Source organism: Lontra canadensis, unplaced genomic scaffold (genome assembly GCF_010015895.1).
Source record: "Lontra canadensis isolate GAN:19392208 unplaced genomic scaffold, GSC_riverotter_1.0 scaffold14, whole genome shotgun sequence".
NCBI classification, from domain to species: Eukaryota; Metazoa; Chordata; class Mammalia; order Carnivora; family Mustelidae; genus Lontra; species Lontra canadensis.
This window is the reverse complement of record NW_022631008.1, coordinates 22,092,508-22,117,037: the sequence shown is the minus strand read 5'-3', so window position 1 is coordinate 22,117,037 and position 24,530 is coordinate 22,092,508. Positions and strand designations below refer to the sequence as shown.

Below are 24,530 nucleotides of genomic sequence, written 5' to 3'. Positions count from 1 at the left end.
TTTGTGTCCGCAGCGTGCTGGTTTGTAGCCAGCTCTTCTGCACACACCCCTGATGCTTCATGGTCATCAGCTGTTCCCCATCCTCCGTCCTGAATGCCATCTATCATCAGAACAGCACAGTGTTCTTTTCCAGGTCTTCCACGAGCGTGAATCGATTATTCATCTGAAATGTTCATTTTCCTGACACTTGGATATTTCGCTACCTTAATGCCTTGATTACAAGTGATAATATAAAGGGGTGTGTGTCTGCATACTTAAAATTACACTATTTCCTCATTTAAGGCATTTAAAAATGAATAGGCAAGCTCTGTCATGATAGTGCTGGGGTGAACAAGGTGGTGGGAGGCATTTCGTAGCCATCAAAAAAGGAAAAGAGGTTATACGGTTCCACTGGTAAGATTTTTGCTGCTGTCGTTCTTCTGCACAAATATGAAACCATTTCACACAGCCAGGCATAGAATATAAATCAAAGCAGTTGTGCTTGTAGCTTTGCAGCAGGATTCCTAAACCTTGTGATTTGCTTTTATTTGCTCCCCTTCCTATTTTCCAACACCCAATGAGTTGCCCCCAGTGGCTGTCTGTGCTGCTCCTGGAAGCCTCTACTTCGTGTCTCCCCACAGACCACCTCTCTGCCGCCCGCCTTCACCCTCGTGAGTCCATTTCTAGCTCCCCGTTCCCCAGCGGAGTCGGGGAAGGGGGATGGTGAATTGCACCTTGGCACTCATGAGCTTCCTAACCACTGTCCTTTAAGTGACCTGAAATCATCTCCGATGTGTTGTTCCCGCCTCTGACTCTCCCAGGGTTTATTTTGGTGATTGGCATTTGCCTTGTCTGAGAGAGTCTAGGTAGAAGCAGATCGGTGTACTAGCAGTGCTGGAGGTGCGCAACAGAAACTCCTGTAAACGTCTTTATGCCAGAGAATTTTCCTTCCAGGTCCCCCTCTTTGGTATTCCGGTCATTCATTGTTTGGCAGTGAAATGATTTTGTGTGTATTTGCTCCTCGCAATATTTTGCTGCATCTCCCATTCTCCTGGGATTTACAAACAAAAAAGTGGTAATTGGACAGTTGTGCCAGTGTCCTGGCTCGAGGGCTTTTGTCCATGCTGCGCTCAGTTCAGGGCCACTCTTGGTGGTGCGGTTCTGCTTCAGCACCCCTTGCCCCCACCAGGAGCTGCTTGATCGCACAAACACTGCTCTCCCTTCTCCTCACTAACATCTGTCTCTCTCCAAGTCCGGCCTCTATGGCATTCACATTCGGAGCTGCAAGCCCCTATCCTCACAGCTGTGTGGTTGGTCCCTGCTGTTACTGACCATTCTGGCCGGCATTTGTCACGCCAACATTTTGCTTATTTTTATTTTTCTAAGGCAGTAAGATAAATAAGGGGTTTGCCACAGTGTTAATGAGAATTTGAAATGGATTTCAAGTATTCTTCCTGAAAAGGATTCAAGTATGACGCAGGTACAATCTCATGCGGTGAATTACCGTAACTAAACCGCTTCAGAGCCATGAAGCTTGTCCTCCATGGCATTGCTAAATTAATAGATTAACAGCTACACATAAAGAAAATGTCAGATGTTAAATATTTTTCATCAGTAGTAAGTTAGAAATTTGTGACCTTATACAGTCTCTTGAGTGCCTCAACCCAAGTTAATTTGTATTTTATTCCTTTTCAGCTCCTAAGCATTTTGATGCCAGACTCTAGAATGTTTTAGAGGTTTTTTTTCAATGCACTGCCCCTTAGAATGCTTTCTTGTGTGTTGTTTGACTACAGCGTGGTGGCCGGTTTGCGTGTTTGTTTATGCAGTGACTCAGACTTGTTTTCAAAGTGCCCACTGTCTTCCAGGCACTGTGCTAGATACAGAGAGGTACACATGCGTGTGCACGCTGACATACACACGTACAAACACATGATGGCACAATAGCTATGAACAGGAGTTTTGGAAGGGGGCCCTAGAGGGAGGTCCAGGAGGTTACTGATCTTTGTTCCTAGTGACTGAGAGCGTGGAGTCTGGAGTCAGTCGGCCCAGGTAAAAATCCTGACTCCATCACTCCCAGGATTTATGACCCGGACAAGTTGCTTCTCTGGTCAGAGTAGCCCCCTCCCTGGCCCAAACTTCATAATGAGGGAATATTTATAAACCCCTTAGTATAGTGCTTTTTCATGGTAAGAACTATTTAAGTGTTTTAAACACATCAAGTAAAATAAATAACATCTATTTTTGACATAAGGACTAAGGAGATTCCTATTGTGAAAAATATAGAAACCTACTGGCGGGCACTTTAGTATTTTTTTTTTTAATGTACAGAACTTTAGTTGTTAGTTTATGTAGAAATTTATTATCACTAGGTTCTGTCTCCAGAGCCTTGGCTGACTTTGTTCCCTGTGTTTTCATTTGTTTTGATATTTTCAGGTAAAGAAGAACTTTCTAGCAGAGAGGGTCCCAGTGAAATGAGCTGCTGTTTGTGCTGTTGTCAGTTTCTCTCTTACTACTGGAAATAGCCAAGAAAAGGTTGAACCTGCCTGAGATACAGCATTGGGGATGTGTGCATTGGATGGGAGCTTGGGGGGGGTCAAATAAGTGAATTCCTAAGAGCCAGTGAAATTTTTTTTTTTTCAGTCGTGGTTTAGTCTCTCAAGCCTGGTGACTTCGGGGATCTGGAGATGCGAATGGCAGTTTCAGTGGAAAGGACAGTTGAAGTTGGGAAGGATTCAGAAAGGTAGAAGATAAAAAGAAGAAGATAATGGCTGGTCTAAAACGTGGACCTCATGGTGTAGAGAATGGGGAGGCATTGCATGTTGTCAGGAGGGGAGTGACCTAGATTAAAAGGAAGTTTCTCGCTCTCTTTTTTTCTTTTGTTACATCTCAGGGAGATTCATCAGGTAACAAATGCCCAAAGATTGGAAGTGGGAATCCTATTAAAAGCCAGGGCCTTCACATGGGCAGGTGGGGAGGAGACGGTGTATGGGAGGCTTCCGAAGTGCTCTGAGCCTCAGGACCTGAAGCAAGCTGGCATAGGTGGGGGGTGGTGATCAGAAAGAGAGGGGGTGTAATGTGCAGTTTTAACTCGTTCATGCATTCAGCAAATGTTCACTGAACACGAGCAGTGTGGGGCTCATGACCCCCAGATGATGGACTCATCATTCTGTTTCCATAAAGAGCACAGCGAACGCAGGTGCGTCTGATGTGCCACCTCAGTGCCCTCACGTGCTGCGTCCTGGGGGGGCACCCAGATAAGCAGTGCCCGGTAAAGCACAGAGGCAGCTTTTCCTGACCCTGTGCAGGCAGTAGGTCTTTCTGTTCTAAAAGGAGGTCTGACCATGTGGACCTTGACCTCAAAGAGGTCAGATCAGTGCAATGGAGATGGCAGTTATGGTCTGTGGTCAAGTCCTGCTTATTCATCACGGCCCTTAAAGCCTCCAAACTCCAGCCAGACCATCACAGTGCCACGACCGACGTGGACCACTGTTTTTCTTCTCTGTGTTAAGCACCTTGAATTTCTGTTTCACTTCTTGATCCACGGTTTGGAACTGGGAATAGGCTTATTATTTCAAAGAACAGGTGGCCCAGCCTTGGAGAGCTGAGGCATTTCTGCAGACACTATCAGCAGAGCACTTAGCACATTGTTGATACTCAAGAAATGGACCAAAAGTTAAAATAGATTTTAAATAGACTGACATCGCTGCTATTGACGTGCCCCCATGGGTGTTTTTAAAGCTCCACGGTTAGAAAACTGTCAAGCCATCCTGCGAAAAGCAAACCAAAGGATCTGGAATAGAAATTTCCCTTTGTAATTTCGGCCCAGAGCGAACTTTTAAACTCCTCCCCACTCCTCCAAAGTCACATGCCTGGAAAATAGATAGGATTTTGACCTTCTAATGCTTGGCAGGTATCTTTAACCTAAGCAACGTGCAGCACCCCCCTTGAAACCCCACGAAGCTCTCCCCATCCTCTGCTTTACAAGGTAATGGACGCCCCGCAGTTTCTTTCTGCCTGGTTCTTTGGGCAATGGAATGTCTTGACCCCTGTTTGCCTTGACCATGAGATTTCTGAGCAGCTCTGCTCCTCGTCACATGCGTTTGCCACACTTAGCACAGGCCACACAAGTGGGCTCTGTCAACTCGGATAAAAAGGGAAGTTCAACACCCTTTCATGAACATTCTCCTTTAAACCTGTCAGGCCCTAAAATTAGGAAGGAGCTGCTATCACCAGACATTCTTCTCTCCGAAGGGCCTGCCCTTTGCAGTTTGCCTTCATCTTTCGTGGCTGAGCATGTCTCTTTACTGGGTATAATGAGCATGCTGGCATTCGCCTCAGATAGCACCCCACCCGAGCAAGAACAAATCTGCTGTTGAAGACTGATTGTTTTCAGAAGCTTCAGTGGTTGCCCATGTTGGACTGTCTCAGCAAAATTGATTTTACTACCAAATGTATTCATTTCAAGAAAAAGTAATCATCTCAGTAGAGATGGCTGGTCTCTTCATGACTGATGATGTCATTATCTTGAAGAACGATAACGTTTCCTTGATTTCTTAGGTTTCCTTGCCCTGCCTTTTTCCCTTTAAGGAAGATGTTTTTATTTCATCTATTTGAAACCAGATTCACACGCTAGGAGAGCTGGACATGTATTCAGTGACTCCTCTCACGCCAAAGCCTGGTCCAAGCGCAGCATTGCTTTACACTTGGTGATGTCCCTGGGAAGCCAGGCTTGACAATAAGGGGGTGGTCATTTCTGGCATTTTTTATTACATGCTTTATGTAAGTGTAAACCCTTCGTCTCTTTCCTTCAATAGTTTTTAATTCAAAGACTTCCACTCAAGGATCTGTGAGCTCTTATCTGTTAAATAATCATTCATTAGAATATGGCCTTTAATATGCAAAATGGGAAGCTGCTTTAAATTTAATTGATTGCTTAGAAAGTTGGGGTTGCTTTCTTTTGATTGTCTCAAGCAGTTTCATTTGTGAAGTTAATTATGTCTGTAACACCTTTTAAAAATACTACTGAGACCATTTTTTTAAGTAGAATGGCATTGCAGGATATACTGGGCTTTTTATGATTTTAATAATCTGTCTTCAAGACGATAACATTGATGACTGTTTGGAAAAGGGTCATCTTTCCATGCAGACTTATTTTGCTTCAAAAAAAAGTAAATATAATGACCTCTATATCTGAAATATGGCTTTTGACATGCTTGAATGAGTCTCCTTTTGAAGAGGGCAACAAAAACAGAAAAGCAAATAAATCACAGTATCTCTGGGTGACTGGGATTCCCTGGAGACTGGTGATTATTGTCTTGAGGGAAATAAAAACCTATTAAATCAATGCCAAAGCTTCTAACATTTGCAAAATTTTACACAGTTACACCCAATAAAGATATTTACAAGGAAGTAATACTGTAGAGTGAATTACTTTGTGATAAGAGTAGGAAGAAAATCCTGGACCAGGGACTTAGGAGACCATAGTGGTAACTTTCCATAAACTGGCACTGTCACCTTGGCAGGTATCTTATCTTCATGAATCTCAGGTTTGTCATTTGCATAAGAGAGTGACCAGCTTCTGAAGTCCCAGAAGGACAATCTCTCTTTGTATCTAAAACATTTTAAGTCTCTAGAATTTGAGATTATCTTATTAACCCCCCAGGGCTGAGAAAGAATTGACACCAGGTTTTTTGTACCAAGTGGCACAGTCTTGAGACTGCTCAGAAAAGACCCATTGCTGTCCTCTGTGGAGAAACAGTGGGGGCTTCCCAGAGGGCATAGATCTTCCTTGCCTTGTTGTGCTGAATGCTCTTGGTTGGAGACGTGGAGTAACATTGTTACACTGCTGTGAGAGTCTCCAAAATGGAGAATTTAAGTTTTAAAGGGGAAAAAAATAAAATCAAGGAGGGAAGCTTTCTTAATACAGTGTTTGAACGACCGACCTTCGGCTGGCTCACTCAGGTTTAGAACGAACGGTGGTTCTGAATTACCGTTGTAATGTGTTGTTTTTTTTTTTTCTTGTGGTGTCCCCGACAAAGGTTTCACGTGGAAACATGCTAAAGCAGAGCCTCTTCTGGGGCTTCCAAAGACTCCCAGCCATAGATTCTTTGGCGGGACCTGCATTCTGTTAGGTGAAGGTTTGTGCCAGGGGGACAGACCCCACTGCTGACGTTGGCATCACAGGCTCCTTGTCAGGCTGACTCTGGCACAGCCTGCTTGCTCTGCTGCTGCCAGGAAGAAGGGGAAAGGCAGGGCCCGGCAGCTTCATGTGACCAGCCATTAGCCCTGGATGACACAGACTTTCTCTATTGCTCAAGTGGCCGCCTGTTAGATCCCATGTGAGCCTTTGTTTTCCTGTCGGTTAAGGGTCCCATAAAAGCTTTGAGGCTGTGCCCACACTGGACTCTCAAAAATAATGGAGGTGTTTCTCCAGCTCGCTCTCATTTGGTTACAAGTATGAGGGGGGAAAGTACGTTGTTCTGCTTTTTTACTTGAACCTAAGTATTGTGGTGGAAATACCCTGTGGGACGGTGGGGAAAGAACACATGGCTTTAGGCTTGGCAGTTGGCTGCTCATAAAGCACTAATGGCTTTTGTATTATATACATACACGTACTTACATATATTTATATGAATTACATTATAATTCATGTACGTGACTAATGATAGTTTAAGGTTTTATTCTTCCTACCACAACTCCACTTTAGCAAATGTGAGGCATCAGGAAGACGGGCTGGCTTTGAGGCTCATGCCGTAGGGAATCCCGAGCGGGTCTGCCAGCGGGAGAGGAGAGGACTGGTTATGGGAACTGGAAGGCTGCATGGGTGCCCGAGTGTGGGGTCCTTGGCACAGAATAGGATTCTCAGTTGACAGTCAGGAGGCTGAGAAGAGAAAGAAATGAGGGACCACTGGTATTAGCCAAACTAAGAGAGCCCGGAGGAGGAGCATGTCCCCAGGTATATCTGAGGCATGGTGACGTGGAGGGGTAGAGGGCCCACCCACCCTGGGAGGCCACGTGTAGACATGAAGGCCCTTAGCACAGAGTAATTTGTTAGGGCTCTCTGGGGATGGCAGAGGAGGGATTTGCAGGGAAGGCCAAGTATAGAAAATTGCAACACAGTAGCATGTGGAGGGAAGAAGACCTAGTAATGGATCAGTTAGGAAGGTTGAAAAGGAATTAGAGAAATGAAAAAGGAAAAGAACCAAAGATCCACTCCACCCAGAAGCCAAAGAAGCTGTTGCCAGATAGAAATTAAAACAGTTGAGGCCTGGGAAGAAACCAGTTCAGAAGTGGCGTTTCTGAATAGTGGGGAAAGAACAATCCTTCCGTGAGTGGTTCATGATAGCTGGTCTTTGGGGGAAGACTATATGCAAAAATGGATTCAAATATAAATGTAAAAATTCAAAGTGAAAATACAAAAATTTTCATAACAGGGTGAGAAACCCCTACCTATCCATGTGGATATTCAGGATTCCAAAAAGAAGGTAAAAGACGGGTTATAGACGGGCAGGAGATACAAACAAAACTTGGCAGGGAAAAGGTTAATATTCTTGATGTAAGAAGAGTTTCTATAAACTAATCAGAAAAGTAACAATATAAGAAGAGGAATGCTTTGCTTTTTGACAAAGAGACATAAAATGATAAATGAGAATGTGAATTTAAAAATAATCTTAAAGCAATAATGAGATGGTAAAGTTCGCCTGTTAGACTAGCAAAAATTAAAATCCATTGTAGCATCCACTGCAGATAAGACATGGACTCTTAGGTAATCACTCTTACTAGGGACTTAAGTTGATAAACCATTTTTAGAGAATTATTTGTCAGAATGTATTGAAATTTTAAATGCACATCTATTTGATCTGCAGTCTTGTTTCTAAGAACATATATCCTACAGGGGCGCCTGGGTGGCTCAGTGGGTTAAGCTGCTGCCTTCGGCTCAGGTCGTGATCTCGGGGTCCTGGGATCGAGTTCCGCATCGGGCTCTCTGCTCAGCAGGGGGCCTGCTTCCCTCTCTCTCTCTCTCTCTGCCTGCCTCTCTGTCTACTTGTGATCTCTCTCTGTCAAATAAATAAATAAAATCTTTAAAAAAAAAAAAAGAACATATATCCTACAGAAATCATAGCATGAATATATGAGATTTATCTAAAAGGGACTTATTCCATCATTATTAAGAGAAAAACAAGAGTCAGAATATCCATCAGTAAGCAGATGATTAAATGCATTGTGTACATTCATACAACGAAACAAAACCAAACACTCACCAATGCTCTTGGTTCCAGCTCAGGTCATGATCTCGGGGTCATGGGATGGAACACACATAGGGCTCTGCGCTCAACAGAGAGTCTGCTTGAAATTTTCTCTCCTTCTCCCTCTCTGCCTTTCCCCCTACTTGTTCGCTCTTGTGTTCTCTCTCTAATATTAAATAAATCTCAAAAAAAAAAGTGGTAAAGACACCACTTTGCCACTAGTGGTGAATGAGGTCGGAAGTCATGTAGATGACCGTGGAGATGTGTGATCAGGAAGAAAGACATGGAAATTTAGCTTCAGGGGCACACAGGGCAATGCAAAATGTTTTGGTGTTTTGTTTTGTTACATAGGAGAACTCTGAGTGTGTTTGCATGCCAAGGAAAGGGAGAAAATGCAAAAGACGTGGTGGTCGGGAGTGTGATGGTGGGGGGATTGGCAAAGACTAGAATCAAGGCTGAGTCTTTCTCGGGTTGTAGAGGGTGAGTGAAGTTGGCAGAAGGTTTTTTTTGTTTGTTTGTTTTTTGTTTTTTTAAGAACTCCAGGCAGATGGCCTCTGTGACAACAGGCAAGACAAAGAGTAGGGGATGCAAATGGGTGGTGTTAGGAATGGAAGAAGATGTAAAGTGTTGGAAACAGCTACTCTGGAATTGATTTCGGGACAAAAAAGTGTATAAGGAAGACAGGAAAGACATTGGAAGGAAAAGGAGGAGAACCATAAGGAACTCATTTAGGGAAAGGAGAAAACCAACATAAAGCATAAGTTCAGAGCCCATGAGTTCAGGTATTACTAATCTGCAGTGAAGCGAGCTGGCATTTTCAGAGTGCCCGCAACCTGGAGGAGAAGGAATCCAGTGACTTTGGTTAGAATTAGAGGATTTCAGGCATTTGGTGACACCGAGAGGGCTAAGGGTCTAGAGCCCAAGTGAGGCTGACAGAGCCAGAGAGAACATGAGGGACTGAACGTTGTGGTAAGAGTTAAAAAAAAGAAAAAGGCAGATACTCAGGAGTTGGGAAGGGAAGGAAGATGGAAGAACAGGTTGGAGTCACAGGAGGAAGCATCAGCGTTCCTTGCAGAGAGTTCCAGGATCCAAGGGCAAAGACAGAGCCAAGGTCATGGATGTTTGTAGTGCCTGCTGCCTTGTCTCTGTACACCCTAAGTCCTGTGAGGGAAGGGATGATCCAGCTCTCGTCCATCTCTACATCCAGCACCTGGCACCTGGTGGACACCCAGCAAACATTGGCATGAATGAGTGGATGGGGGGGTGTGGAAGCTAAGATCGGACAGTGAGGCATTCAGGCATCTAAGGAGAGGATGCTGGACAGGTCATCAGTTTCATTGCTAAAGGCACTGAAGAAAAATCACATGAGAACTGGGGGAAGAGAAGAGTCCCATATTGAATTATCAGGGATTCTGGGAAGACACGTGGTTTTAGTCAGTGTAATTGACAGGGATACAGGAAGTGATAAAAGCAAACTGTGTGGCTAGTTTTTGAGCCCCAGTCCACCTGTACCAGCATAGATGGGAGACTTGCTCAGTCTGCAGCCTCGAGCACTCCCCCCCGAAATGTGGAGAGTCAGGACTTGTGGGAATGCCGTCCGGGAAGCTGGATTTCCAGCATGTTCATCACAGGTGGTTAGGCCCAGACAGTGAGCTTCAAGAACCACTAGCGAGATGCTGAAAGGGAGCCTTTTGGTTTGGTAGGTTTGGAAGCCAATGAAAATGAGGAGTTTGCTAGCTTTTCTTCCAAGCCAGACAGATCCAGAGCGGTGGGAGAGACACCCCAGAGCCTCTTAAAGGAAAGCTCTGAAGGAAGTGGCTTCAAGAGGAAAGCAGTTTCCGTTCAGTCGAAAGAGACCGTGCATGTTGGAAAATGGCTGCGCTACTTGTAGTGACTATTTCTAAAATGTTCACATGGATTCCTACCGTGGTTACAAAAAGACTCAGGATTCAATTTGCCCTTTCATTGAGGAGTCGGGTTAAGGTTTATTATCAGTTGCTGTGTCATAAACGGAAATGGCCTAGAGCACTACTGTGTGTGTGTGTACAGAGGTGTGATAAACTCTGAAATAGCCTTCTTGTAAGGAGTTTTCTGGAAGGTGATTTTATTGTAATCCTCCTCATAGTGCCCTTTGCTTTTGGACAGCGTTCAAAGTGGTGTTATTTTAACATCTGAACCACACCAACTTCAGCCTAGATGTATTTTTGCAGCTACGGGCGTGAAGGGGACTTTGTGCTTCTGCTGGTATTCTAAAAGGATTCCTCTGTCCCGGAGCCAGAGGGGGAGGGAGACTTGCCCACTGACTCGCAGGCATTGCACATCTCCAGGGGGCAGCAAGAGAAGTGGGACCACAGGGGCCACATTGTCACAGGGCACCAAGATGGAGCATTTGAACAGTGCTCCAGGAGAGCCAGCTGAGTGGAAACTAGGGATGCATCAGCCCCACTGGCTGAGTAGAGAGCAGGGAGCACAGGAGGGTGTCGTGGGCGGGTGAGCTGGACCAGAGAGAAAGGAGGTGCTGAGCAGGGTTGAGGATAGGTGTAAGCTGGAGGGAAGGCGATTTCTGAACAGAGGATCCTTTTAAGGTAGAATCATGTGAGCCGGTTTGCTCCCCTGCCCCTTCTGTGCCATGAGAGCTCCAGATACCCCACCCCCCCCAATCTGAGGTGAAGGCTCTGTATTTGAACTCATCCTCCCCAGCCAGTGACTTGGAGCTTGTTCTCTCACTCTGCCTGTACCCGTACCACCCACGCAGTCACGGTCTATTAGACGCTGCTAACTGGCAGCCTCTATCAACCTTCAGTAAAAAGTGTGTGTCCTTTCTGATAGTTTTGAATGCTGAGGAATATTCTCCATGATTCCCGAACTGTCAAATTTACATCTCTCTCAGTATTTCTCTCCAGAGTCAGAAACCAGTGCTTTTTTTGCTATTATTTCTTGGCAGGTTTCAGAAAACTACCAAGCGTGCAGGCATTTATTCACCCTGTAGTGCTTTTGGCTGCATCTGTGCCCCCACTCCCCCACCCCCCGTCGCTTGCCAGGGACGGTGTGGCAGCCGTCTGCAGTAGAACTGCTACCGTCCAAAGCTTTGGATGGACTATGGCTCCAAACCACACTAAGTGCAAAGGCTTATGTCCTTGAGTGTAACATGGGAGGTCAGCAAGACATTTCTGAGCAGGAATACTTTCCAGATATCATTTGGGGTAAAGACACCGTGTTTGCCCAAAGAGAAAACTGTTCACTGTTTTTTCTGTCTGGAAGAAACCATTATCTGTTTTTGGTGGCTTATCACTGGATTAGCATTAAGTTTTCTCTTTCTTATCCTTTTTCTCTTCCTCCTTTTATCCAAGTAGTAATGAATAATGTTGACCAAACTTGCCCAAGGTTGCCCAGATTCTGGCAGGTGTGATGAGCCTTAATTAAAAAGGCTGAAGAATGGGGTGCCTGGGTGGCTCAGTCATTTGGGTATCTGACTTTTGCTCTCAGCTTGGGTCTTGACCTCAGGGTCATGATTTCAGGCCCCATGTTGGGCTCCCTGCTGGAGGCAGAGCCTTACTTAAAAAAGAAAAAAAAGAGAAAATGTTTTTAACCAGGAATAATAGGCTTTCCTGGTTGTTGTCATTGTTCTTCTCTCTCACCTCATACATATTTCGTAGTTGCTAACATTTACTTAATAATAGCTGAACACAGAAAAATGAAGAGTTGAGTATCTTAATGTGTAAAGAGAAAGTTGAATATGAAATTTGTTCCATGGAAGAGTCTCCCTAGATTGAATCATTTGGCAGGATGGCCAGTCTGACTTTTCCAATCCTGGGAGGGTGAAAAGGAGCAGAGAACAGAAGGCCTGTTTTCTATGTTCTGCGGTGGGCACGATGGCCCCATTTGCAGCTGAGGAACCGAGGCAGAAGGATGATAAACGGCTTAGCCATGGTAACCTAATTAGCTCCTTGTGGAGTAAGAATTCAAACTCAGGTCTCCCTACTTCCTGATACTTTCCTCTATTCCACAAAGTCTCCTTAAAACTGAAAGATGCTTCGCATCAGATACTCAGGGGGACTGGCTCTCTGTTGTGCTGCTCTCCATCTTAAAGAGAGCGGACTACCGGCACGTCTCTCCCATCTAAAAGCAAGCACTAACGAATACTAAAATCCATTCTGCTCTCTTTTGTTCTAGATTTTCTACCCCAGCAAGGATGGCACAAAGATTCCAATGTTCATTGTGCATAAAAAGGGCATAAAACTGGACGGCTCTCATCCTGCTTTCTTATATGGCTACGGCGGCTTCAACATATCCATCACGCCCAACTACAGGTAAGCCTTGAGCGCTCCCAGAACTTCGGCATGGATGGGATCCTCTCCCTGCGGTGGGAAGAAACCAGAGACTAGTCCACTAACTCATTGTTTCAGATGTGTGTAGCTGTATATTTCTTGTTTTTTGTGTGTGGAGGGGTAAGATTGTGTGTTAAGTACATGCCCTTTTGGTCAGGAATTTCAGAATCACAAGCTAATCTTTTGTATTCGGTGAATAGGTTGTTTGAGAGCTAGATGCTGAGGCTATGGAAGGGGAGGGTCAGCCAAGGTCTGGACGGAAGGAAGCTCGTCCCTGCAGTGTTTGTCATTTGCTGTCCCGCCACTGCCCTCAGCATTCTCTTCAGAGAGAATGATTTTTCAGCTACTGATTATATTTTTCAGCACCACAGAGTCTTAAAATAGAGCATCTTAACATTCAGCCATAAGTATACTTTCTGTATGTGCCATTACTTCATCCATTTTAAACTGTTTATGTGATTATTTCCCAGTAAGTATGGTTCAGAGGGAAACATCTGCATTGCCACACTTGCTGTTATTTAAATAACTATCTTCTGTCAGTTATTTGAAAACCTGGTTTTAATATCCCATTCACAGTTTAAAGTGGAATCTGCTCTGAGCATTTTTAGTAAAAACAAGGAGTCTCCTACCAGTAAGACCAACCATGAGCCAACTTCTGAATAGAGCCTCATACAAAATCTGATCCTGTTGGGGAAGAAATGTATGGGCTGGCGACTGCCAGGACATAGGGTCAGTGTAGATCCAACTGGCCACCCCACATACGAAGATAAGAAAACTGTTGCTTTGTTTTTGAGCCTTTGTTGGCTCAGTGTTGAGGATTTAATGAGGTATGGACAAGGTCTCTGTCCTGTAGGAACTTATAGCCACATTGCGAACTGCCCTGGACATCTGGTTACAAAGTTGGATTTTATCCTTTAGTTGGTGAGGACCCGGTGAACTTGTAAAATCATCATGGAGCCCACTATTTTTGGAAGATCATCACATGAATACATTGAAGGGAAACCAGTTAAAAGGGTGGAGCGGGGTGGTTCCTCATTCCCCATCCCGCGGCAGGGCCATCTGCCTTCTGCAGTGTTTCCTCCACATCAGCCGTGATTTGGGGTGGGGTCTGAGCCGCAGACAGGCTGCCCACCTCTTGCCGGTTTCCCAGGCAGTCACGTGGGCCTCTCATTCATATGTCCATGTCTGTGTGGTCAGACCACTGGTCGTATTTATTCTCTGTGATGATTAGTCTAAGAATGCAAACCAGTACCTGTTGGTTCATTAGATTAACCTAATCCTTAAAAAATAAAATGTGGCCTCGTTTGCCCTTCTTTATCACTCAAAATGATGAAATTCAAGCTTCGGTTTCAAGTCATGGTGACACCTGAGTGTGGGGCCCATGAGCACATATTTCCTTCAGAGAGTGAGTTTAAGAGACTCGCATCTGGAGCCCGACTTCCCTTAGTCCCTTTAGTGCGTTTTGCATGGAGACAGCCCTGTTCCCGAGCAGATCTATAGCTGAAACTGCTTGTCTTTGCTCATTTGTACAAGTGGTTATTAATCCTGCTCCACTGGGACTTGAGAGATGAGAAAGGAAGGGTACCTCTACCATTTTTATCCCAGAACCCAGCAGATATGCTGGGAGCTTCTGTAGAGATCATCAGGAGTACATGAATAATGCTGATGAGAAGACCCAAGTGACTGAGAATCTCTTTGGCCAATCCAGTTGTGTGGTATGATCACCTCCCCTAATTCTCCTTTTTTTCTGATTCCTCAAGACCCAACAAGTCAGCACTCAAGGCGTTCTAGAACCCTAGGTCACAGAAGCCTGCATTTACCCAGCTAATAAGAGGGAGAATGATAATTAATTTTAGCTAGCAGAAATGATGAATGTCATTTAGCACCGTTAGGGTCAGAGTGGAAAGAGGAAGAGAAAACAAAATCCAGATTTCCCAAAGGACTTACTTAATGGCTTTGTGCTATAGTTTCTTCTGCTTATTTCTAGAAAACTTTCTCCAGCCCTGAGCCCTCCACGCTTCCTTTCTGGACCGTGTCCCTGGTCTCCTCAACCCCTCTCACACCTTGTGTTAGTTACCTAGTTCAGCATCTAAATTCCTGTAAAACTGGAACACCTCTTTAAAATCCCAGTTTCAGCAACAGCTTTATTCCAGCTTGAACAATGAGGGGAGAGATTCTAGAAACCATGGAGCGGGGACCCTACTGAGGATTCCTGCAAGCCCAGAGCCGCTCACACGAGGGCTGTGTCACGTGGTTGGAGATACTCAGTTTGCCGACATTAAAAGACAGATCGAGCATGAAATGAGAGCTTCTGGTTCTTTCTCTCTTTGCATTATGACCTGTGTATTCCCACTTCCTATCGTAAAATATTTACCAGCACAGAAAAATGAGATATATTGAATGCATATGAAAATGTATGAACTTTGCAGTTACATATTAATCAGAACTTTTATATTTTGCAATTTAATCAAGTGATATAAAACTACCGGACTCCTATTTCAGTAATATTACATGTGGAGTATCTTCGGGAATACATTTTTTTTGGATAGAGAGAGACAGCGTGGTCCTTACCAGGTGGTTAAGGGAAGCTTCATTATTTGAACTGTTTCTCAGCGTGTCCAGGCTCATCTTTGTGAGACACATGGGTGGCGTCCTTGCAGTGGCCAACATCCGAGGAGGTGGCGAGTACGGAGAGACGTGGCATAAAGGTGAGGTCTTTTCTCTACAGAAACACAGCATAGCCACCAATGTGTTTGAATGAGCTGCCGGAATTTAGGAGCAGACAGGCGTTTTGCTGGACAAGTGAAAAATAAGAAGATGTTCAAACATGTTGAAGGCATCATGGCTTCTCTAGAAACAGCTCCGTTTTTTTTTTTCAATTTGTTTTCCTTTGTACTCTGTTTATTTTAATGAAGTACGCACTTTTTCGGAAGCATTCCCTATAGAGCGTCATCAGAATTGGGTTTTTTAGCAATGTGTGGGCCCATTTTTATCTATCACGGTCAGATATGGGTCTGCAGGGCACTTTTTGGCATTTATTCGATTTCTCTGGAGTCAAGACCAGGCTCTCTGGTTAGCATTATAAGGCCATCTCCAACCAGGTCATTTTGTCTTAAAAGGAGCAGCCCCAAATAGAGCTTTCCTGTTCCAGAGCAAGCATCCTTTTGCTTGCGTTCTCTGATTTCCCCGATGTTGCTAAGAAGCAGCATCCTCCTAACATTACGGCTGTGACTCTGTCGTGCGCAGGTTTTAGGCTCAAGAGCTCACTTGTTTTTCATGAATCAGTCTCCGTTCTCCAGCCTCCTGAAGCGTGTGTTCACTTCACTGGGGATATTAACTTCCATAGTAAGCGTCATTCCCCAGGCCGTCCACTTTTTTTTTTTTTTTTTTTAAACTCTTATCTCTTTCTTTTCTTTACATGTGGAGCACATCCTTTCCCCCAGCCTTTTGTGTCTGGAATTCTTGACTAACCAGTAGCCACAGGAGGGTGTGGGAACACACTTTCAGTCCCAGCAGCCCCAGGCTTCTCCCCGTTCTCATCATCTGCCATCCCTGATAAGAAGGCCTGCTGGAACAAAGGTGGCCTCCAGGCCTTGGCATTGGTAGACAGCATCAGGCAAAGGGGGTCTTCTCCCACAGTAGGAGCAGCAGACCTGCATTTATGCACTTGTTGTTCCTGAACCAGAGGCCAAAGGCTGTGGTTTTCTGCACCAAATCCAGTCTGCAAAGATGAGGATAGATCTGTAAAGAGATTTTTCATAAGTACCTGTTAGATGTCAAGATGTAGGAAAGGCCAAGCCTGACCCCCTGAACATGCAGCAAGCACCCCAAAGGCTGACATCCGACAACATACTAACTACTTGAGCATCTCAGCGAGGGTGAGTGTTTCTCGTTAATACTTGGGCTCCTCACCTGCCCGCTGTCATTAGGGCGACTGCTCCCAAGTTTCATCCCTAAAGACTTAATTGTCATTGTATAATTTTGACCCTGACCTGATATTAGAGTTTAATTACACTAAAATCATACTATGATGTTAAGAGATGATCAGAGAAAAATAATCTCTACATTTCACATATTTATGTTCCAATTCCATATGTGAAGTCTGGACTGCCTAACACACATTTACTCGTTAAACCGTCTGTGACATACATACACACACCCCTGCATGGTCTCTTGGTCCCGTGGCCCTCTCCTGGAGAACCCAGATTCTTCTCCATAAACCCCCTCTGGCCACCAGGTGTGCACCGCGCTGTAACAGGCACCAGTGCCCCTCATCTCTGTATTAATTAAGCAACTTAATTATCCAAAGGCCCTGGGGGGGGCAGTTTGGAGCTTGAATGAGTCTAAAAGTAAACTGTCTGTTTCTAGACTGATTGATAAACTTTCTCCAAATTTAGGCAGTCAAGGGGCCAGAAACGGATTTTTCCAGTTAGATCCACATATACTAAACATTGATAGATCTAAATTCCATTCTATTTATTGAGTTTAAAATTTGATGCTCTTTTAAAAAATATAGTCATATACCCAAAATTATATTATTCCTGGAAACTAAGTAATTCTAGCTGTTCTAATTCACTGATGATTTCTTATTAAAATTTTAATAACATTTGTTTTGATATGAAAAAATGTCTTCGGTAGCACTGCTCCATCTTCAGTTGACTTTCTGCAGAAGTGGTTAATCTCAAGTATCTAATTAGACCCATGTCTGTTTTTTGTTCATGTCCCAGGCAGTTACTTCAGACATCTCTTCCGTTGAGGTCACGTCTTTGGCTTTTGGCCTTTACTTTCAGATATTCCAAGACCTTACAGATGTTCCTCTCTTTACATAATTTCTTTGTGTGGCTTTATGCACCGGATGAGAAAATCCAGATTCTCTGGAAAGACGGCTCAGATCTTAATTTAACGATTCAGAAACTGTAACAGGATGCTCTGTGCACCCCTACCTCCCCGCCTCACTCCTGCTTACTACATTCTCTAAATAGGGGTGAAACCAAACACCTTATTTCTCAGCCTTACCATTTCCAACTCCTGCCAAGGGGAGGGCTAAGGAGCACCCCTGTGAGCTCACAGCCATCCGTCCCTGAGACGGGGTCCTTGCTCACTAAACAGAAAGGCTTGAGCACAGCTCAAGCTTAGCCTCTTTAAAATCTAGGTTCATGGGGTGCCTGGGTGGCTCAGTGGGTTAAGCCTCTGCTTTCGGCTCAGGTCCTAATCTCAGGGTCCTGGGATCGAGCCTCGCATCGGCTCTTTGTTCAGCTGGGAGCCTGCTTTCCCCTTTCTCTCTCTGCCTGCCTCTCTGCCTACTTGTGATCTCTGTCAAATAAATAAACAAAAAAAATCTAAAAAATTTTTTTTAAAAATCTAGTTCTTTTTGGTTACCTGCTTTCCTACTTCCGTCAGAGAACAAGCGATCAGGTCCACCCTGTGGACTCATGACTGTGGTAATAATGGGTTTCCATAATGCGTGACAAAATTTTAGTTGAGGCATTTCTTCTAAATGTGGGATTAGCCTGCTGTGTATCAGTAATCGATAGTTGAAACTCTGCCCTATCATTTGAATTCCCTTTAAGTGAAACTTCTGTTGCTGTTGTTTTTAAGGATTTGCTTCTTTACCGTCTTTCACTTCGGCACATTGCAGGTGGCATCCTGGCAAACAAACAGAACTGCTTTGATGACTTTCAGCACGCGGCGGAGTATCTGATCAAGGAAGGTTACACCTCTCCCAAGAGGCTGACTATTAATGGAGGTTCAAACGGAGGCCTCTTAGTGGGTGAGAACTGGATTCAATCGTGCTTACTAGTTTACACTCCTGGGATTTTCGGATACACTGTCCATAGACAGCTCTTGACTTTCTTTGGCTCATGGGTGGGAGCAAGGAAAGCAAAACCCGTTTGTATCAGAGCATCTGATAAATGACACAGAGTGACCCAGCTGAACCCACTGGACACAGGCTTGATTCATGATAGCCCGAGAGGCTGTCCCCCCTCCCGCCCACCCTATTCTCTTCGGGGCTGCACACTGGGTGGGACCCCTGCCCCACAGACTGGGTCCACAGCTTCCTAGGGTTCAGCCAGCACAGAACCGAGCCTGAGAACCCCTGTGATTGTGTTACTCAGAACTTGTAAGAAGTGATCACCACTAAACATTGTTGAATTACCCATGCTGTGGGTACAGACAGAGGAGTGGCGAAGGAGAGCGAGCTGGCACGCCGGACACACGGCGGACAGGCAGGAAGTCGTTCATGATATTAATTCACACTCGCTGAGTTCCCTGTGTGCCGGGAGCAGCGCTGAGCCCTTCGAGCGGACGCTCTCATTTGTCACGCACGCAGCTTGAGGGACAGGAACTGGTAGGAGTCCCATTTACCAGGACTCGGGGGCACAGAGAGGTTGAGTCACTTGCCTGGTGTCACGCAGCTGCAAAGTGGTGATGCTGGTTTTAGATTGTGTTCCTTCAACCTGGTGGTACGGCCTCTAAGTAGCTTTTCCTCATTTGGGGTAGTTACCTTATAATGAACATTTATGGTAGCCTGGACTTTGCTTGCTGGACCCTCCATCCAATGTCATTAGGATATGAGGGGCCGTTATACAAATGTAGGTTCAACGTAAAACACATGTGAAAATCCACTGTTTTGGAAGGGCGGGGCGCATATTCCCTTGTTTCCTTATCCTTGAAATATACTGAGTCATTGCAGAACCTGAACACCCGTTCTTACTCTTTACCCCAATAGAATATAGTCTTTAAAAAAAAATTCCCCATGTAGGTAACATATATATGTCCAAAATAATTTATTGAAATTTAGAAAGGGCGTTGATAGGTTTCAAACAAAACAGACTAACACCTCTGCCCCTGTGGAGCTTTCATTCTAGTCAGAGGCAGACAACACACACCAAAGGACCTGAAGCCAGCAAGGGCTCAGAGTGTTCTAGCAACAGAGTAGAGGCCCACGGCTGGCTGTTGCTGGGCACAGTGAGTGAGGGAGAGTGTCGGGAGAGGTGGCAGGAGGCGAAATCAGGCAGAACCTCAGAGCCAGTCTGACCAACCTGGTTTACTCTGGGAAATGTGAAGCCTTTGGGGGATTGTCATAAGTTGAACTTATTTTTTAATGGGATCGCTCTTGGACTGATCGTGTTATGGTGTTAAGGGAAGCAGGAGAAGAAAAGTGGGCACCAGGTAGGAGGCCTCTGTCCCGGTGAGCCACGGTGGTGGCTTAGCCCTGGCGTGTGGTGATGGAAGCTGCAGGAAGAGGTCAGATTCTGGGTAGTTCTGAATTTGCATGCGGATCATATGCAAAGTGTAAAAGAGAAGAATGAAGCGCAAATAAATCTAAGATTTAATGGGAAAGGATATATTGAAAATACCATCTGATTCCAGTAGTGGGAGAGCTGTTTCAGTAACGGACTGTTTCATCCAGTAATTCCTTTATATTTTCAGCTTATTGGTTTACATCTGTCGGCAAACCTGGTTCCTTGAACAACTTGCAAAAATGGATTTCCCTTCTCAGGGTGCTGAAGGCTTATTTAAAGGGATAGATTCCTGCCCCTCATATCTGAGAGAATCAGGGTCTTCCAGGGAAGGACTCAGGATCTGGTATTACGAATAAGCACCGAACTCAGAATCAGGGTGTGAACTAGGTTTTTTGCCAGAGGTAGGAGACATCCAGATTCCCTTGACTCACTGTTCGTCACACCAGCTTTGAGGGGACTTCCTCCCGTAGCATCCCTACCTCCTTACCCCAGGTTCCCTCACACCCCACAGCCCCTGAACTCGCCCACAGGGGTGGTTCCCACACTGTAGTCACTCATTCACTTAACTTTCCCACTAAAACCTTCACTGATCTGACTCCAGCGCCAGGCACGTTGTGGGATGTTCAGTAAATACTGACTTATCCAAGCAAAGGAATACATTTATGTAACTGAAGTATGCAAAGATGAATATTTTTAAAACAGGACAAGAACGTGTGCCAGTAGTGGTTAGAGCCTGTGCTGGCTTACGGGCCCTGCCTTGGACTGTCCGAATGGTTCTTACTCACAACACTTCCAACACCAAATGTATGGGGGCTTTTCTCCACACCAACCATTTGTTGATTGTCTTTATCTAGATGTTTAATGACAGACTGCCTCCTTTTCCATTCTTTGTCTTGGTTTCAGCTGCTTGTGCAAATCAGCGCCCTGACCTCTTCGGTTGCGTTATTGCCCAAGTGGGAGTAATGGACATGCTGAAGTTCCATAAGTACACCATCGGCCACGCCTGGACCACCGACTATGGGTGCTCGGACAGCAAACAACACTTTGAATGGCTTATCAAGTAAGTCTTAATTCAGAGTGATACATGTGGTGCATGTCGCTAACGATTTGATAGTCTCCGGAACAGTCAGAAGGATAAGTGTTTGACTCTTTGTCCCTTTTGGTGTCTCCTATTTGCATATCCTTTACTGCAGAAGTAGGGGAAGTATTGGGAATACCTATTTGTCTTCCTTGTTTTGATCTGGTCTTTAACAAAAACAACAAACTGCAAAGATGTGACAGAATTCTAAAGATGTCCTCCCACCCCCAGATTCCTGTCCCCTGGTCTCTTCAAATCAGACACTAAGCTCAGTGCCGCTATGAAGGGACTTTGCAGATTAAATTAAGGTTACTAATCAGCTGACCTTAAAATAAGGCAATAATCCTGGATTACTGAAGTGGGCCTAGTCTAATGACAAACCCTGAAAGAGCACTTTCTCCTGCTGAAGGCAGGGGATGCAGCAGAAAGGGAGGTCAGACTAGAAGCAGGAGAAGGACTGGATCTGTCATTGCCGGCTTTGAAGATGGAGGAAGGGGGCTCTAGAACCTGAGAACAGCCCCCAGCCAACAGTCATCAAAGGAAGGGAGACCTCCGTCCTATAACCACATGGGAACGGAGTTCTGCCAACAGCCTGAATGAGTCTGGAAACAGATTTTTTTTTCCGCAGAATTTCCTGATAAGAGCCCAGCCAGCCAACACCTTGATTTCAGCCCTGAGACCCAGAGCAGAGAACCCAGTTGAGGCAACCCAGACTTCTGGCTGACAGAACTGTGAGATAAGAAATCTGTGTTATTCTAAAAAGCCGCCAAACTTGTAGTAGTTTGTTACCATAGCAATCAAAAACTAGTAGAAAAAGGTGTCCGTGTACTTTACGTCTATGGGTGGGATTTTAAGAAGGAAAGAGAGAGATGTGCAGGTACATTAAATTTATTTTGTTCTCTCAGTAGAACCATATATACTTGAAACTGCAACTCACGTTATTAAGATATTGTACAACTGCATTCCTATCCTTCAGCGGCTCTGGCAAGACCAGTGGGAAGATAGCAGGCATTTAGACTCCCGTGACCACGAGCTACATTCTTTCTGGCTGTTCCCGGTCTTCACTTCCCACGTGCAGGGGTTTGGGGACCGACATCAGCAGTTAGAACTGCCTGTGTCCCTTCTCCCAGTCTGCTCAGTCGACTCCACATTTCATTACAATTATTTCTCCCATCAAGCTTTTTCTTTCGTTTTCTGTGATTTTTGTGGTTTTTAGCTCTTCAACTAAAATGACCAGTTTTATCACTGAAATAACCTCATCGACAAATACCAGTAAAAGCTAAATAAGAAGCTGTCGTTCAAATTAACGTAAAGAAAATACACGCTTAGGGAGTCTCATCGAAATTCAAAATACCGAATTGTGTATCAAAGACAACAAAATATTCAATGGAACCTAATACTTCTAAAATTAATTTGGGAAAGAAAAGTAATTTAATCTTCCTCTCAAGTTGTCTGTGGTATTCCTACTTTAGACTTGACTTTTCCGTCCTCGCTCTCACGGGGCTGTATTCTCACCCCCGCTGCCCCCAGCAGAGCACGGGCGAGCCAGAGGGGGCCTGACTGCTGAGGAGCTGCTCAGACCCAGCAGCTTGTCCCATGAAGCACCGTCTGGAGCTTAAAGCCCTCCCCCCGCCCAGTGATGGAGCAGGATTTCCACGCTTGGGAATAGCTTGGATAAATTTTCTGCAGAAATTCTCAGTTTTCCACACCTTTTTCCCCAAGAACTAAACTTGATCTAGAAGGCTGCGGTTGATCCAAGAACACTCTGAAATGAGATCAGAAAACCGATCCATGGCCACCCCGACCCTGTCTATTGGGAGGCTATACTCCAGAATGTTCCAGTCTTGACTTGGTTAACGGAGCAGAAATTTTACTGTTTTTGACTGTTTACCCTCCAAAATAAAACTCTCCTAAAATAGCCGATTATATTCAGTAAGACTGAACACTGAGAAACATGACGTCCATATTGAGTAAAATGTGAAGAAGAAAATTCAGAGACCTCCTCACTTAACTACTACTATCAATTATTGTTGAATTCGAACAGACTTTTATTCTTAAAACCCTTTTGTTTCCATACCTGAAAAGTTGTACTTGAGAAGGTGCCTCCCTGCTCCTCCACCACCTTTGTCCCCATCAGCCTAAGGCCGTTTTCTTTCTGCCCAACCTCGAGAGCCAGCCAGAGGCCCGGACAGGATACAGGTTCTTCCTAGGACTGCCAGGCTGAGCCTGCAGTAAACATTTTATAGATGATAAAGGGGCAAAAAGCGGCCGTATGCTTCAACAAAAGAAAGGCTGGCACCAGTTATACCCACGGTCAGTGGCTTAAAGCCCATCTACTTGGTAGTAGTGAGAAAGTCGGTCTGAAGAATGCAGAACCGTTCAAGACGCAAGTGCGCACCTGCAGTTAGGGTTCTCTCCGCAGCCCTGGGCGTTTCTCCTTTACCCAGCCTTCCAAAGCGGGAGCCACATCCATGATGCAGCTCCCCAGTTTGCCGTAGCCCGGCCAGCTAGGACCTCCACAGCGCTTCACGCAGAGGCGGCGCTGGGCACCTGGGTACTAGTTAGCCACGGTTATTGCTAGTGAAGTTAGGCTGTAAACTACAGGGCTTCCTGTGTCCACCCACCCACCCACCTTTCCTTGATCAGCCCCGTGGACACACCACTCTGCCTCTGCCATCTGGCCCCACGAAGCTGCCTTTGCCTTTCAGATACTCTCCGTTGCACAACGTGAAGCTCCCGGAGGCAGACGACATCCAGTATCCGTCCATGCTTCTCCTCACCGCCGACCACGACGACCGTGTGGTCCCGCTCCACTCCCTGAAGTTCATCGCCACCCTTCAGTACGTCGTGGGTCGGAGCCGGAAGCAGAGCAACCCCCTGCTTATCCACGTGGACACCAAGGCCGGCCACGGGGCCGGGAAGCCCACAGCCAAAGTGATAGAAGAGGTCTCAGATATGTTTGCGTTCATAGCGCGGTGCCTGAACATCGACTGGATTCAGTAAACGGACTCTCCCACTCCCTCCTGCCGGCCGCAGAAAACCGCAAGGGCTTTCACACCGTCCACACGGAGAAACCACTGGGCGTAATGCTTCCCCACACGGACACCGTTCCTGCACTCACAGACTGCAGTGGAATAGAACTGCTGCGGGAATTTTATCTTTTTTAGGCTTCGCCTTTTTAGCAAGCCCTTGGTGTTTCTTTTTTCCACCCTGTGCAGGCACATGTTTAAAAAAAAAAAAAATTAAAAAGGCATGTTTGGATAAATAGCTAAGTGGCAGCCAACACATTGTGAATATTAGATTGCTGAATTCAGAGTCGTAGTCAGGCCTCCTTCATCTAGAGCACTCAGTGAAACCTGCTTCTATAACCATAACCAATATATCTTCAAATGCAAGAACTGTTCTCATGAACAAGACCTCTTTGCAACAATAATAAATGTTATTTAAGAATGGGAGGCTTTGTTTCTGGTTCCTGTGTGTTGAGGGGCCCTCACTCTGGATCATGTCACTTTTCTATTGGAATAAGCAGTTCGCCGAGCACCTGGGTGCCTCAGCAAAGGCACAAGCCTTCGGCTCAGGTCAGGATCCCAGGATCCTGGGATTGAGCCCCCACATCGGGCTCTCAGCTCTGCGAGGAGCCTGCTTCTCCCTC

At 45.3% G+C, this 24,530-nt stretch overlaps 1 protein-coding gene across 2 annotated transcripts in view; it reads left to right on the top strand.

Moving 5' to 3' along the window:
• PREP (prolyl endopeptidase) overlaps positions 1-24,333 on the top strand; it is a 112,175-nt gene extending 87,842 nt beyond the window's left edge. Inside the window, exons 11-16 of one of the 2 annotated variants that reach the window (XR_004382753.1) lie at positions 12,399-12,535; positions 15,167-15,261; positions 18,192-18,323; positions 20,704-20,860; positions 21,507-21,609; positions 23,587-23,676. Coding sequence is in view for 1 of the 2 variants with exons in the window: in XM_032858225.1 (XP_032714116.1) it covers positions 12,399-12,535; positions 15,167-15,261; positions 18,192-18,323; positions 20,704-20,860; positions 23,587-23,881 (816 nt within the window). In the remaining variant the exon portion in view is untranslated. Of the gene's footprint in view, positions 1-12,398; positions 12,536-15,166; positions 15,262-18,191; positions 18,324-20,703; positions 20,861-21,506; positions 21,610-23,586 lie in introns of both variants that reach the window. The other variant, XM_032858225.1, reaches the window with a different exon arrangement.
• Positions 24,334-24,530: the final 197 nt, after the last annotated feature.